The sequence below is a fragment of the Excalfactoria chinensis genome, chromosome 3 (assembly GCF_039878825.1).
Source record: "Excalfactoria chinensis isolate bCotChi1 chromosome 3, bCotChi1.hap2, whole genome shotgun sequence".
NCBI classification, from domain to species: domain Eukaryota; kingdom Metazoa; phylum Chordata; class Aves; order Galliformes; family Phasianidae; genus Excalfactoria; species Excalfactoria chinensis.
In genome coordinates this window covers 77,240,943-77,256,294 of record NC_092827.1, presented here as the reverse complement: position 1 = coordinate 77,256,294, position 15,352 = coordinate 77,240,943, and the positions used below count along the sequence as shown (strand labels likewise).

Sequence of the window (15,352 nt, the reverse complement as noted above, 5' to 3'; positions counted from 1 at the left end):
ATTTTTTGTGCAATTTCAACAATTTTGCCTGGCTTTATTCCATGCTGTTCCATCATTTGTTCCATTTTTAAAATGATGCTTGTTAATTTCACCCAGCTTCCTCTACTTTGTCTCTATGTACTTGAGTATTAAAGTACTGCGTTGGGAACAAAATGCTAAATTTGGTTTTATCAGAGTCATAAAGGAGGGCAGCCTCATTGTCTCTGTTCTACAGCACTATAACAGGAACAAAAGTTGTATTTGCTGTTTTTGTCTGTCATAATTCACGTCAGTCTCATCTCTAAAATTATTGCAGTCGTGGATGTATTTACAATTTTTTTCTAGGCAGCCCATGCAAGTTTGAGTCTGAACTCAGCAGGCTTTGTTTTCTGACCTTGAGGTTAATAGATAATTCAGTTTGGTAGGATAAAGGGCTATAGTTTTCCTGCCTTCCATTAGCAAACCTCTGTATGTTTATATTGCTGTTATAAGAAGGCACATGCTGATTTACTTTTTTTCCACTGTTTCATTCTTGTTAGAGGCTGTGGTTCAATTTACTGCATTCCGTGGAGGTTTGACATGTCAATTAGATGTTATCGACAATAATAGAAGGGCAGTTGCTGTAAACGTGAAGTTTTTATGAGTGGTCCATGAAGTGGTGCCCATGGGAATGCAAGAGAGAAGAGCGATAAATACAGTGTTACTCTATATGCTACAAAGGAACTGATTAATAGAGGGCATGATTCTGTCTTCTATCCCTAAAAATATTTGTATGTATTTGCTGTTAATCAGCTATTCCATTTGTGTGAACAGCTATATAATAACAATAGTTTACAAACTGTTCTAGGATTACAGGAGTAACAAGTCTTTACAGTGAAGAGCAGCCCACTAGTTGTATTACTGGGTGTGTTCATGTGTTGGATGGCTGTTCATTATCTTCTCTATCTAAATGAACATGAGAAGCAATAAATATTGGTAATGAGTGAACACAACAAAAGCAATTCAACGTTTAGGATTGATTGTGCATGCTTGTCTTCCGCTTGTATGCTATAATGTACAGAAAAGTTTGTAGATAAAATGAACTTGTAGGTCAAGATACTTAAGTCCGCAGCCTCCATCTAGAAAGGATGTGGGTGTAGATAACACAAACACCATTCTTGATGCAGCATAAAATTTTGGCTTGTGGCATTTTGTCAGACATTTGGCAGCAATTTGCTAATAATTTCATTTTTTGGAAAGATTTTAGGATATAAATTATGTTTCTAGAAATATAGACAAATATCCTATTAAAATGTCCAAAATGCCAAAGCAAGCTAAATTAGTGAGTACGCAGCCTGTGCAACGCAGAAGTGTAATTGGATGCCTGTATCAGTGTGTGGATGTATATGGAAAGTAGTACCTACTTTTAGCTTTACTGTTGCTTAATTTCACTATTTTTTAATGTTATTTAATGTAATATTGTTTATAAAATAGCAAGTCGTAAGCACTGAGGCTGCAAAAGCAGAGCTATAAGCAGTCTCATACTAGGAGTCTGTTCATTAAATATATTTTACATCAGAATTTTTAATCTGCTTTATCCAGCTCACATTTTCTCCAATAAATCATATACAATAAAAGGTTTTTAGTGTTTTAGTGAAGTGTTATTACAGATACAAGATGCACAATTATACAGGTATTTTGTCTGGATTTGTCATAGCAGTGGGAAGGACCAACCATAACGACAGAAATATCTACATATTTTCTTCAGATTATTTCAAAATTATGTCTGTTCCTTACAGGAATTACACTTAGAATAAAAACTCCTGAGGGAAGTTTTACCAAGAGAGGTAGCATTATGTGTATTAAATATACAAGGCACTTATGTAACAAGCACTGTGACAGATTCTTGGTTTTTAATATTCTTGTATTTATTCTAGGCTCATTATATTTCCCTTAGCCACTTTCATTTCCACTGCCATTAGTATTGCCAGTCATTGGGTGTTTTGTTTTTTCCTTAGTAAGCTGAATAAGATATATTTGCTATCCCTTCAGAGGACTATAACATAAGTAGAAATAGTGTATTATTATTTGGTAGGTTTTGGCCCTGTTTCAAAGTGAGCAGCAGAAGACAAGCTGTCAGTTCAAGCTTCTACCTCGTGTCCTTGTTTTGTCAGTGTGCTGTCCTGATGGAATACATGGAAACCCAGTTTTAGGTCTTTATGGCTTTGACGCTCTGAATTAATATGCTGTTTAATGACAGTTTTAGCAGGAGCAGTTTTATTTTGCTTTATTGTTTAGTACTGCTATAATGAAAAACATGTTTTTTTCATTGGCAGTTTATGAGGTGGCTGTAGATCTTCTTATTATTTTATAAAGAAAAAGTCTGTATAGCAATAACCATTATAGCATTTTCAGTGCGTTTACCTGTATTGTTAGGTACTCCTTAGCAGAGGCAAATATAGTATTTGTTAATAAATCAGGAAATGTAATACTTACCATGCAATACCTACTACAATACTACTCCTGTCTCTGTTTGGTTGCTTACAGGTGTACACAGCTTTTTATTTGGCTAGTTACTTGCTTGCTGTCTTGTTTTCAGTACAGTCATCAGACTGATGTGTGGAAAGTAAACACAACTACTCTTTTCCTTTCATCTCATTTTGCAAATGTCTCCTCATTCATCACAATGAATACTGGATTTCAGTTTAAAAAGTTGTAGTCATCACTGAAGAATTCCACAGCCAAATAAGCTGAGGAGTGTTTTGTCACTTACAGAATTAGACATATGCGGTTAAGCATTAGAAAGCAAAATGTAGGCTACTTGTTGACAGTTTAAATTTGTCAAGGTGAGTTGTTCATTTCTGCTTTTTCTTTCAACTCTCTTGCTTATTCTTGGAGGAAGGAACGAAAAATGGAGGTTGTATGACATTTTGGAAAAGCTGCAGTATGCACACACAGAACTCACAATGTTAGCCTAAGACAAGCCAGGAAATGAATATGATGTGTTTATTATATCTTGATGAATTTTGGTTACAAATAATATCTTTCTCTTTGCTCCTATGTCTTTGGCCTGAATTTGGTTTCAACTATAATCAGTGCTGCTCTGGTGATCCCACAGTGTTGTAGTATTTTTGTAATGCCACTGGATCATTAGAAAATCTCAATAAAAGATAAGCTTCCACTTCTTTCTTAATTTGTTCCTTCTGGAAGAGGAGAAAATAAATGGGATGAGTCACTATTTATATCACATTCTATATAATAAATCTGTAGAAAGATCTATTTTTCATAGAGATAACTAGGCAAGAATTTTAAATGCTGAGAAAAGCCATTAAATTCTTGAAGAGGTGAATTGCAATTTTAAAGCTATAGATGGCTTAAGCAGTGGCAAGCTATTATTATAATTTACCCGGACATCAGTTTTTCTTGCATTCTTCTTGCAGTAGGCTAATATAGAAAAAGCAAAAAAAAAAAAACAGTGAAAGTAGAGTGGTTTCTAATGATTTTCTTCTTACTGAGAATAGAATATAGTGAATAGGTTGTGGGATGCACAGAGCCATTGAGTTTTCATTGACAGCTGTTGGAGAGATGAAAGCATGTTGCCCAAGAGTCTGTTTATATGTTTGAGCAGAGAAAGTGATTTTCACTGCAAGGAGTTCTAAGTAAGATGGGCAGAGTCAGAGAATAAGAGAGCAAAAGATAATTATCTAAATTATGTTCAGTCTATTATAGAAGACGAGTATAGTTAAAATGTAATTAAATATGACAGGCTCGCAAGATGCAAGCATGGCTTAGGAATGCTAATCATCAATTACTGCATCTCCTTTGGGGAGCCAGGCAGAACAAGAGAGGTAGAAGCTGGATGGCAGAGGTGAGATGTAGAGTGTTAAATAAAACACTGTAGGGCTGTAGCAGGGCTGATTTCTTTTCAAAAATTGAGCTAAGTTATCAGGAGACCTTTGCTGGCCAAACCAAAGCGCTGCATTTCATCTTGAGGACCCTGTTATGAGTCTGAGTATGCTGATAGTCCCTAGTGTTATCTTAGAGGTGACCATCTTAAAGTGATGATGAAGGCTGCTGTAGGTTGAGCAGCAAATCCCAAAAGAATCAGACACCAAGGTGGGTATGAAAGCAGAAAAAAACAAACCATCTACACTCCCTGAATATTGAAAAAAGCTAAACGCTGAGAAATCACTAATCACTAATAAAGAATATACAAATACAGGAAGTCCAAAGGTGAGAATGTCAGATAATGGGAAAGAAAGCACTGTCATTAGCTTGAAAGGTTTGTTTGCTTGGGCAGCTATGGTGAAGAAATGACTCTTATTTTACAGAAGTGTCTAATCCCAGACCAAAAATAGGGATGCTTTAGACAAGTCTTATTGCTGCTGTTCCTTGAATGCAGTGACATATGTATGCATGAATACTGGAGACACTCACTGAATTTGCTGAATTTTTTTGTAAAAGCGATTAAGAGAATAGAAGGATCATTTCTTGTGAGGAAAGAAAATAAGCAAATATTCATGGTTTGACTGAACCTTTGCAAAAAAAATACAAATTTTATGGAGAAACTGAAATTACATTAAAAGTGTAACTTGCAGTAAAGTAAGAAAATTAAAAAGAAACTGAAGGATTGCTATGGATTTATTTTGTTTAATTGAGGAATGCCTCTGAAGACGGTTGTTACAGCTTCATACATAAATAGAAGTCTGACTGAATTTATTTCATCAGCAAAAAGTATAAAAAGAGAGCACATCAGTCATGATATTTTTTGTCAGTTATCTGTCTTCCCATATGGGTATAGTTATGCTACATAAATTATATTTCCATTCCCTTGTATATATCAATGTTACCCAAGGAAATGGCTGCAAGTTGTACCAGAGGAGGTTTAGATTAGACATAAGGAAAAACTTTTTCTCACAAATAGTGGTCAGGCACTGGAATGGCTGCCCAGGGAGGTGGTGGAGTCACTGTCCCTGGCAGTGTTCAACAGGCGTCTGGATGAGGAGCTACGAGATATGGTTTAGAGGCTTGTGGTAGCAATGGTGGGGGGGGAATGGTTGGACTAAATGATCCTGTAGGTCCTCTCCAACCTTGTGATTCTATGATTCTATGATTCTGTGAGATTCTATTATGTTTTCAAATGTTCTGTTATAGTAAAAATTGCTGCAGTATTTTAGTGACGAAGGTTTATCTTCTTTATTTCCAAAGAGACTTTTTCCAAAACAGTTTTTCGTTTTCTACTTTGCTTTTTTCTTTTTGCTAAGGAAATAAATTAAGAGACCTGATGTTCTCATTATCTCATCAAGTGCTAATTCTCTGGTGGCAGCATTCTTGAATCTTAATAACTCTTCTGCAAGTTGTGTATAATTTTAACATTTTGGGATTTTTTTTTCCCCCAGTGAGAAAGGAACAAAATGAACATAATAGTAAATATTCTTAGGTCCACATTTACAGAAAACCCAATCTTAGTTCTAATCTCACATTCTTTTTCAAAAATTCTTCTGTTTTTTAATGTATTATAGAGTGTTCTGGAATTATGGAAAGGGTGATTATAATCAAATCCAAATAACAGCAGTATAGAAGAAATGAAGGGAAGAACTAAAGAGATTCCTGGAGTTGCTGGTCTAGATAAGCATTCTCAAAGGATCTGCACAGGCCTTTCTCTCAATCCTTCTTGCTGTCATCTAGCAGTGATTTTTGACCAGTCCTCAGAAATACTATATATATATATATATATATATATATATATATATAGTGTGCCTCCGGTGGCGCAGCGGTAGAATTCCCGTTTGCAACACCAGGGGGCCCGGGTTCGAATCCCCCCCTGTGGAGCAGGGGGTAGAAGTGCCGCTCTGCTACACAGAAGGCTCGAATCCCGGGAGTTGGACTCGATGATCTCTAAGGTCCCTTCCAACTCGCACGATGCTATGATACTATGATGATGATATATATATATATGCATTCCATTCTGTGGTCCCCATTGAGGCTTCTTTTTCCTTTCCATTTCCTTTTTCCTTTTCCTTTTCCTTTTCCTTTTCCTTTTCCTTTTCCTTTTCCTTTCCTTTCCTTTTCTGGTCACAGAAAACAAAATCTCTTTTAAAGGCCTGGAAAGCACAGACTGTTCTCAAGAACTTCCCTGTGGTTCTAAACCCTTTTCGTATAGAACAGTTACTAATGGAGAGTTACTGAATGGAGAGATCTGATTTTTAACATCTTCACTTTTCTCACTAAAGTTCAGATCAATAAATGTGACAGCATATGCATTGTGCTAACTGTGGGAATACTCTTGATAAGAGAAATAATGTTGTGATCGTCTAATTGTTACATCTACACTTGGCAGCGAAGGGTATCTTACTGGCTGTAATAGACTGAAGTGAGAAGAAAGCTCAAGGAAAAATTTCTCCTGCTAAGGGGGAAAAAACATTTAGATCATGGCAACTTTTCAGATCTTGGGGCAGTCAACAGAACAGTCCATTTTCATTTTATATTTTATTTAGAACTTGAAGAAACAGCCTAAACTTTAAGCTAAGGCAAACGTAGCCGCTTAAGGGTTATAAATAAAGTGTGAAATGTAGATAGGTAACAGCTCTACCTCCAAGGCCTGAATCAGACCTCATGTTTCTATTATGATGAGCTTCTCTAATCACATCCATTACTTCATGCAGTAATACCAGTAAACTACATGAAATTAGGTTCTTAATCAGGCTTGTAATCTTCTTTAAGCAAATGTAACCTGACAGGAGTTGAAAACCTAATAGTAGACTAAATCAGACCCAGAAATGCCATGTTTGTGTCAATGAGATGATAGCTTTCCGCCAGGGTAAGATTCCAGTACATGACAAATGCTAAGCAACAAAGCTGTCTGTGTCTCTGTGCACTCTACTTACTGATAGTGAGTAGTGTTTTGTTCTGGTTTTGTTTTGGTCGTTCTTCTGTGAGCATTTATAAAGGTATTTTGGACACTTTGAGTATAATTTCATCCAATATTTATCCTGTTTGGTGAATTAATCTGGTTATTCTTAACAACATTTTATCTCTAAAGCTTCTTATAGTAGAGACTAGTTTTGCTGAAAAGTTGTATTCTGTATCTAGTTTTCATGTTTTCTGAATAAGTAGGTAATATAAATTCTATTGTATTAAAGCACTTATTGGCCTCAATAGAAGACTGGCATTGGAGCCTCTAGCTCCTGTGACCTTTTTTATTCTTCTGTTTTACTGTCAGTATGTTCTGTGAGCACAAAGATGTGATTGACAGCAGTGTCCTTTGCCTGCCATTCATGAAGCTCCTTGCAACATGTTGTACCTCACCCAAGTCAGAAGAGTACAAATGAAGCAGAAAGGTTATAGGGTTCCCAATCAAGCTCTTAGAGCCAAAGTTACACTCTAGCTCTGAGAGGGTGAGATGGAGAAATCCTCACAATCTGAACTGAGAAGAATTCATTATTGCACTTGGAAGAACTGGGCCCCCATCACTGCCTCTACTGTTCCACTTACAGAGTGAGTTGGAGTGGTTGTTTTTCCTAGAGCTATAATTTTCTTAAACTGAGCTCTGATGGTTGAGATTTCTCGTGAGTAGTTAACAGAAGCATCTACTTTTATTTATCTTCTCTTTTGTTAGCAGTAATTTGGGCATTATTCCTACATACAGGTTATAGAAATATAAACTGTGTATGAATACACAGAAGCAGAGACAAGGCACTTAAAAATAAGAATGAACAAATAGTGTTGAAAATTCAGGTGCTGCAAAGTGTTTCTTTGTTTGTCCTTTCAAGTAATTTTGTACTGTCGTTTAGATAAATTCCCTCTGTATTTCACTGCAAGGTGTGACCATACCTCATATTTGTATGTCTTTTTGATTTTATTTTTTTTTGTAGATCCTGGCAAACAATCACTTTTGATAAACAGCCTGCATCTTTTATCAGAATAGTTGGAACTCAGAACACAGCTAATGAGGTAAGGATTTGCTAATACAACTTATATTCTTCATGAATATTTAACTATACAATTTTTGGTATCTTACAATGAAATTAATAATACCCTCTAAAGAGAACTTTTTTTTCTTTCTTTCCCTGGAAATCTAGCAGAATGAGAATGAGTGCTTTCTGTATTTAAATATTAAAATATTAGTGAATGGTGTTATCATATTTCTGCACTCTACAGACTTGAAGGGTTGTTGCTGGTGTGGAAGATAATTTTGTTTTGACGTGTTTTACAGACAAAGTACTATCAGTGTGTTTCAGGTTTTGACCTATACACGGTGCCAACAAGCATTCCTGTTAGCTTTGGTTAATATTTGAATCATTCCTTATTTTGTCTCTTTTCTCACTAGTGACAAATGACAGGACGAGGGGAAATGGCCTCAAGTTGCACCAGGGCAAGTTTAGGTTGGATATTGATATTAGGAAGAACTTTTTTACAGAAAGGGTAGTTAAGTACTGGAATAGGCTCCCCAGGGAGATGGTTAAATCGCCATCCCTGGATGTGTTTAAGAGCCGTTTGGATGTGGTGCTCAGAGATATGATTTAGCAGAGGGTTTTTAGAGCTAGGGTACTGGTTAGACTGCGGTTGGACTTGATGATCTTCAAGGTCTTTTCCAACCTGGGTAATTCTATGATTCTATGATTTGATGACTGTTAAAAATAGCACTGTGGTGAACTAATGAAAGCTGTATAGTCTCTGATTACTTGGTTTTATTGCCTTTATAATATCTTCTTAATGAATCAAAAGCAAGGAAAATGCCATTCTTCATAAGAAAATTTTATAAGTTTCTCTTTTTCTCTTACAACTAGCTTTCATACTTGGTAAATCAGTTAGCCAACAGTGGCTAAAGAGATTGCTTCAATTCATCTTCCACAGAAAAAAATGTCTTGTGACAACCAACCAAGTGCAGTATCATTCTCTTTTTGCTTACTCATGCTTCTGTCTTTAATCATTGTTCTGTAGTGTCCCAGAGGACAGTTGACTTCAGTGAAACAATTTACTGTATGTAAATCTAAGAACTTGTGTATGTCTTTGCAATATCAGGACCTTACGTAATAAAGCACTAGAGGCACTGAAAGCTCCTTCTATGTTAATGCACATGTGCACAATCTGTGTACTGTACCCACAGAACATTGTACTTTCACCCTTTACAGTGAACCATAGGTAGTGGTGTTAGAGGTTGTCAGTTCTACGCCTATTAGGAGTTACTGATTAGGACTGGATCAGATGACTTCCAGAGGTCCCTTCCACCCTTAACCATTCTGATATTTAACAAAAGGGGACGCTAGTTCTTAGCATTGAATGAGATGTCAGCTAGCATTGCTTTTACAGTGAGATGTCAACATTAGTTTTCAGCAGGCAATTGGAAAGAAGCTGACCATTAAATCAAACCAAAAATATCAATTATATTTTATTTTTCCTAAGGACTGCCTCTTGTGGAGGACAATTCAGTCTTCATCAGTGAGTACTCAGAAATACAGAATCAGAAACTGCCTCTGGGGTTGTTATATGTGCATGAGAGAGTCCTTTTCCATTACTGATCAGTATAGGCAATCCTATTTGCTCTCATGCCAATCTCTGTAATTTCTTAATCCTCATTAAAAGAGAATATGAGACATGTTGACTAAACTTAGCAAATCAGTCTACTTAGAAACACTGCTTCCAAGTTTTAATTCTCAAAGGTAGCCCTGAAAAGTAATGAGCATATGGACTTTTAAACGTAATTCTAAGTACAAATTGGTTTACAAGAGATTTAATATCTTGTTTAGTTACTGATAGATGGAGCTCTGTATTACTACACTGAAGATCAGTATGTAGAAGTTGAGGTTATGCCTATTCATGTAAAGGTTCAGTGAAACTATAAATACATTGCCATTCTAAGTCCTTCTGTCTTTTGTCCTTAAGAACAGTGCCCCATGCTAATTTATTTTAATTTTTAGACAGTTTATTGCTCCAAAGGCTTCTAAAAAGAACAATATTAGCTTTTACATACTACCGTATTATACTCCTTTGATATATACATTAAGCAAATAACCTGTAATATTTTGTCATAAAGTTTTATTATCCAAAGTATATAGCAAGATATTTTTCATAAATCCAGTTTAAATAACAGCACTGTAATGAAAGTTTCAGTTTGTTCTGGAGCCTTGCTAGTCACTTCCATAGGAATATAAGGATTTCCAGAATTATTTGCCCACAGCAAGTGGTATGATATGTCAAACCATTTTCATTTTAAACAAAATATGTTAATAGCAGCATGTTCTCATCACAAGTTTAACTGTAACATGTAGGAAAGTATTGCCTACTTATGCTGTCAGTACACTGCTGCAGTGTACTTCTTAACTCTGAAGCACAGTCTGATTTTTGAAGCTACAAAAAAAAGCAAGCACAAAAAAAACCATAAAATTGCTCAATTCTGTAAATGTTTTCATCTTTTTAACTCATCTTTCATTCACCATTTTTTCTATGTGTTGAAAGATAGGATCCTCATAGATTTACTTGACCTAGTAAATTTCTTTTGTATTTTACAACATGATAAAAATGTAACTATTTTTCTTGCTGTTACAGATATACCACCTTCATAAATAAAAGAATTTTTTCTTGGTCCTTTTTTAGCATTAGTCAGGCAGGTCATCTAATGCTTCTGACTGACTATATAAGCTTTCTTTCGTACCTTTCAAATAGTACTGACCTGGAAAGAGTATCTAATTGCTAATGGGAAAGCCTTATCTAACAAATTACTGCACCAGCATATATGTACTTGCTTTGTGTGTCAAACCTACCTTCAAATCTTCAACTTAGCATGCTGCTAATTAGAGAATGATACTGACGTGACGTCTTGGCCCTTATAGAGAAAATCATACCAGATTTTTTGTTTCAAGAATACTGGTCTTAAATGCGTAATTCCAATACTGGTTGAGGTACATGAGCTCTATCTTGTGACTCTTTCACAAGCTGTATTCTGCATATGTTGAAGTGATAGAGCAACTGAAAACGATGTTGTGAGTTCACAGACTTGTTAACATTTGCCAGATGCTGAGAATTCAGTGCGAAGGAAGTGGTAACAAAGAAAGCTGTAATTTAAGAATTAGTTACTTTAGATTCTATAGACAAGTATCAGTTAAATTTCAGTGGTAACTGTACTGTTTTAACATACTATATGAAGTGAAACTTCAGGTGAGAAACCTTGTTAGTGTAAGATACAGTAGAGTTAAGGAATTTCTAACTTACAGATATCCATTCCTTTTTTTAGAGTTTGCTGCCTTTAAGGGAAAGCTATGTATTAAAGAGATACAACGATAAGATATATTGTTCTCTTCTAAAAATACTGATAGTGATAAGTATGGCTGGAAAAATGTCAATAGCTGTTACTTTAAAAGCAGAGGAGAGCAATGAATATAAAAGTGGCTTCTCAAGAAATGGAACTGAACACATAAATTGACTTATTAAGAACTGTAGCAGATGGAGAGAATTCACACCACTGTAGAAATTAGTTTGACTTAGAAAAAAAATCACCAGAAGAAATGCAGAGAAAAAGTCATTTTTCCATTCTTTCCATGTGAATGTATATATAAGTTGGCAACGGTGCAGACAGAGAGATAGCACTGCATCTTTATGTGAACATGTGTACATATATAAGGGATTAGTAACATACATCATAGTATATCTATACAAAATCTGCAAGAATTTCTACACTGAAAGGAACAAGAAAATATAATGGGGATTAAAAAACAAAAAAAAAAAAAAGAAAGAAAGCGACTGTGAATGTTTTTTGGTTTGTTATTTTTTATTATTCATTTCATTCATGCTGTTAGAATTTGAATTAACTAGCTACCTTCCCAGAAAAGACCCAGGGGCTATTGCAGACATGGCATTGTAGGCATCTACTCAGTATGCGCTTGTGCAAGGATGGTCAAAAACAGTAATAGGATTTTCAGTTGTATTAAAGAAAGGATAAAAAAATATAATAGTGTCTATTCCTCAATGAATATGTAGTACTCCTGTGTTTTGTTTATAGTACTTGCTTTTGTCCATTTTAACTTGACAAGGCCTGGGAAAGGGAATTTAGAAGCGATTGCACTTCTTTGCAAGAAGAGCTTTAAAGACATCAGCTACATATAAGATCGATGATAGTGGTCCAGGTATTGTTTGAAGCCTCCAAAACTGATCACTATAATAAAGGGCACATTTCATCTTCAGTAGCAGCTTCCTTGAACAGTCTTGAATACATTTCTACATAACTCCAGAAAAGATCTGCAAAGCTGCCATTGTTGTTACAGAAGTGGGTGATCTTGAAATAGGATCGTTTTGGTAATGATTTAAATTCCATATCTAGTGTGTGTGAATAGCAGTCTTTTGAAGATGTAATTAGATAATATTACGTATTTAAAACAATTAATGTAATTTGTTGTTTTTCAATGGTATGCATTAGATATTTATGATATTTGGCAAAGGAAAAATCACAACTGTATCTACCTGCCTTAGAATGATCTTCCTGATTTTCAGAGTCATATGCAAAAGTCTGTATAATTTCTACGCCTTCTCTTGCTCCACTCTTATAACTTTTATCTCTTTGTAATATTTCTGTCACGTGGAATAACAGTTGTGAGCTCATGATGAAGCGTTCTTATTTGACTTAGTGCTTTTGCACTGATCTGGCCTGCGTACTTGCATAAAGATTTCATCTTACTTTGATCATGCTTTTGCCAGCATTTAATTGTTTGTCTTCCTTTTTGTTCTCTCCAGGTGTTTCACTGTGTGCATTTTGAATGCCCTGCACAAAGTGGTACGCACAAGGATGAGGGTTGCAAGGAAGTGGCAACAACAGAGGTGGGGACTGGTGAACAGCAGCTTGTTTCTCGTCCTGTTCGAGCTGCAAGCACTAGTTCTTTGCATTCTCCTCCTGGATCCACCTTGCGTTCACATGCTCACCAACCATAAAGGAGATCGAAAGGGAGCTTTTGTCGCCCCCTTGACATTATATAAAATTATTCAGAACTTTCTTGCGCTGGCACCTTTTGTTTCTTCTCCACTGTGAAGAAAGGGGACCATGTCTTGAAATGCTGAAATGGCAAAGGCTTTTCCCAAGGACATGAAGAGACTTCTTCACTCTTCTCAATTTGTTCAAATCAGGCTGGTCTCCAAAGGGGGAGAAAATAGGTCTTCAATCTTCATCAAGTACCCCATTAACACCCTACCTCTCTAATCTAACCAAGGCAAGGAGAACAAAAGGAAATAAAAGGCAGACCTACAATGAAAATCTAAAATGACTTGAGCAGAATGGAAGGCATATGAAATAACTATTTGTTCCCTGAAGGCTTCCATTAGCGAAGAAAATGTTTATGGAACACATCAGTACAGAATATGTGTTATTTTTGAAAGTTATTCTTCATTCATATTCCTTTGTAACCAGTAATCTCTTTTTAAAATTGTTTTAACTCTGCATCCCGCTTTCTCTCTTATTTTTGGCTGCAGCAAATGCTGTGCAGTAGATTAAGGAAGCATCAAACATGTTTACCTGCTGAGATGCAAATTCCCTCATTCATCAGTGGGATGTCAAGAAAAGCCTTTATGATATCAACAAACTAATTAATGGATGCTGTATTAATCTTGATCCTAGTTGGCTTTTCTGTGTTCAAAATTGTCATTTCTTATAGTCAAAAGGAAAATTTCGAAATCAAACCTCTATCTTGAGAAAAACTTGTTTTTCACTCATGAAGGTGATTAAATTTTTCTCATATTTCTAAGACAACTTGCAACAGATAATCAAAACTTTTTGGTCTAGAAAGTGAAAATTCATCTGGTCACTGACAAGTAGTTGTTCAGAATACAAAAGAAAGAATTTGCAGAAGGCTATTTTTATCCAAGAAATGATGCTTTACAGCCTGGATCTAAAAATTTAAGGGCCACGCTTAAACTTTCTCATAGTCTTCATAGAGTGTTATGCTTTTGCACTGTATTATAAGGGATCTGGCTCTCATTGTACTTCACAGAATTAATTATCCATCCATGTCTGGATTAAATTGCTTACTACTTCACTTATCCTATGTATTTACACATTAATGAGAATACAACCTCTCACTTTCCAGATCCAGATGACTTAGGAAGAGCTCCTTGTTGGCCTTTCAGCGAAAGCATGTTTTTGTATTATGACAAACACTGGTGTAATTGGCAAAATTGATTAGAAGGGTAGTGATTCCTCTCAAAGCATCTTATACTGGAAATGTCAGCCATCCAGTTTTATGAACATGGAATTTCCTGCAGTGACAAATAGCCTTGTCAGAAGAAAACAAAGCTAGTATAGTATAAAAATGGTTTTCCTTTGCATTACCATAGTGATAAAATGAGCTACATATCAATATAGCAAATAGTATGCTAATTTATCACAATACGTAATTTGAAAGAATTTCCCTACTGTGTGCTGGTTGTGCTTAAAACTGGAAGAAATACAACAAATGGCAGCAATGAATCAGTAGAAGCGTCATAGGAGAAATGCTTTCTCTTTGTTGTTTCCAATAAAATTGACTAGACTTCATCAAGAATATTACAGGATTTTTCATTGCCAAATTACTTTTGAGTACTGACATTTGCATGTCGTCCCATCCCTTCCCACTGTTGTCGTCTGTCTTGTGATGTCTGTCAGTGAAGATGCATGCACGCTACATTGTCTGTCATTTTTAATACATGTCATGGCTGCCTTATGCAGCATTGAGTTCTGAGACAGGATCTTGCTTATGAGCCAGCACCTAGTCTTGGTTGCTGATTACCTTATGGCTTAGCAGCCTTTGGAGCATGAAAGAACTGAGGCTAGCTGCTGAGGATGCAATTGTTTTATGTAATTATAGGTCCAAAAAGTTGGATTTTTTTTTCTTTGAAAAGTGAAAAGAGAAAGATCTATTGTAGTTGTAGTCCATGCTGGAACTTACTGAGATGAATGGAGCATGTCTTGTCTTTGGTAGGTAAGACCTTTTGTGTCAGTGATGGTATTTCTTTGCAGTTTGATCAAACAAATGTACGTTTCTCAAGTTGTGGACACGCAGGGGGTGTAACTTCCTAGATGTCTTTATAGAAAATATTTAATTTAAAAAAAAAAAAAAAAAGAAAAAAAAGAAAAAAAAAGAAGTTTGTGCCAGATGTTGTGAGTTTAGGTGCTCAGAGAAACAACAGGATTTTCGGTTTGTAATCTTTGATGTACACAATTAATTTTTTGGTTACTAATAAGCCTTACAGACCATACGCTATTGCAAATTCTTTTTGATCTTGCCCTATGACTCACTGTTGAAGAGAAACCTCTATTTATTTCCCATGACATTAGTGCTCTGCCAAGAATCTGAATGAATAGATAAGAGAGATTCTCAAAGCAAAAGGAATCTGGTCCTATAGAAATGCCAATTTGCACCCCCAAAAATCATTC

General features: G+C 35.7%; 1 protein-coding gene across 1 annotated transcript in view; it reads left to right on the top strand.

The window, feature by feature from the left end:
• The window catches only part of BTBD9 (BTB domain containing 9), a 101,468-nt gene extending 86,448 nt beyond the window's left edge, over positions 1-15,020 (top strand). The window contains exons 11-12 of the mRNA XM_072331403.1: positions 7,833-7,911; positions 12,685-15,020. Of these exons, the coding sequence (XP_072187504.1) occupies positions 7,833-7,911; positions 12,685-12,879 (274 nt within the window). The 3' untranslated portion in view covers positions 12,880-15,020. The remainder of the gene's footprint in view (positions 1-7,832; positions 7,912-12,684) is intronic.
• Positions 15,021-15,352: the final 332 nt, after the last annotated feature.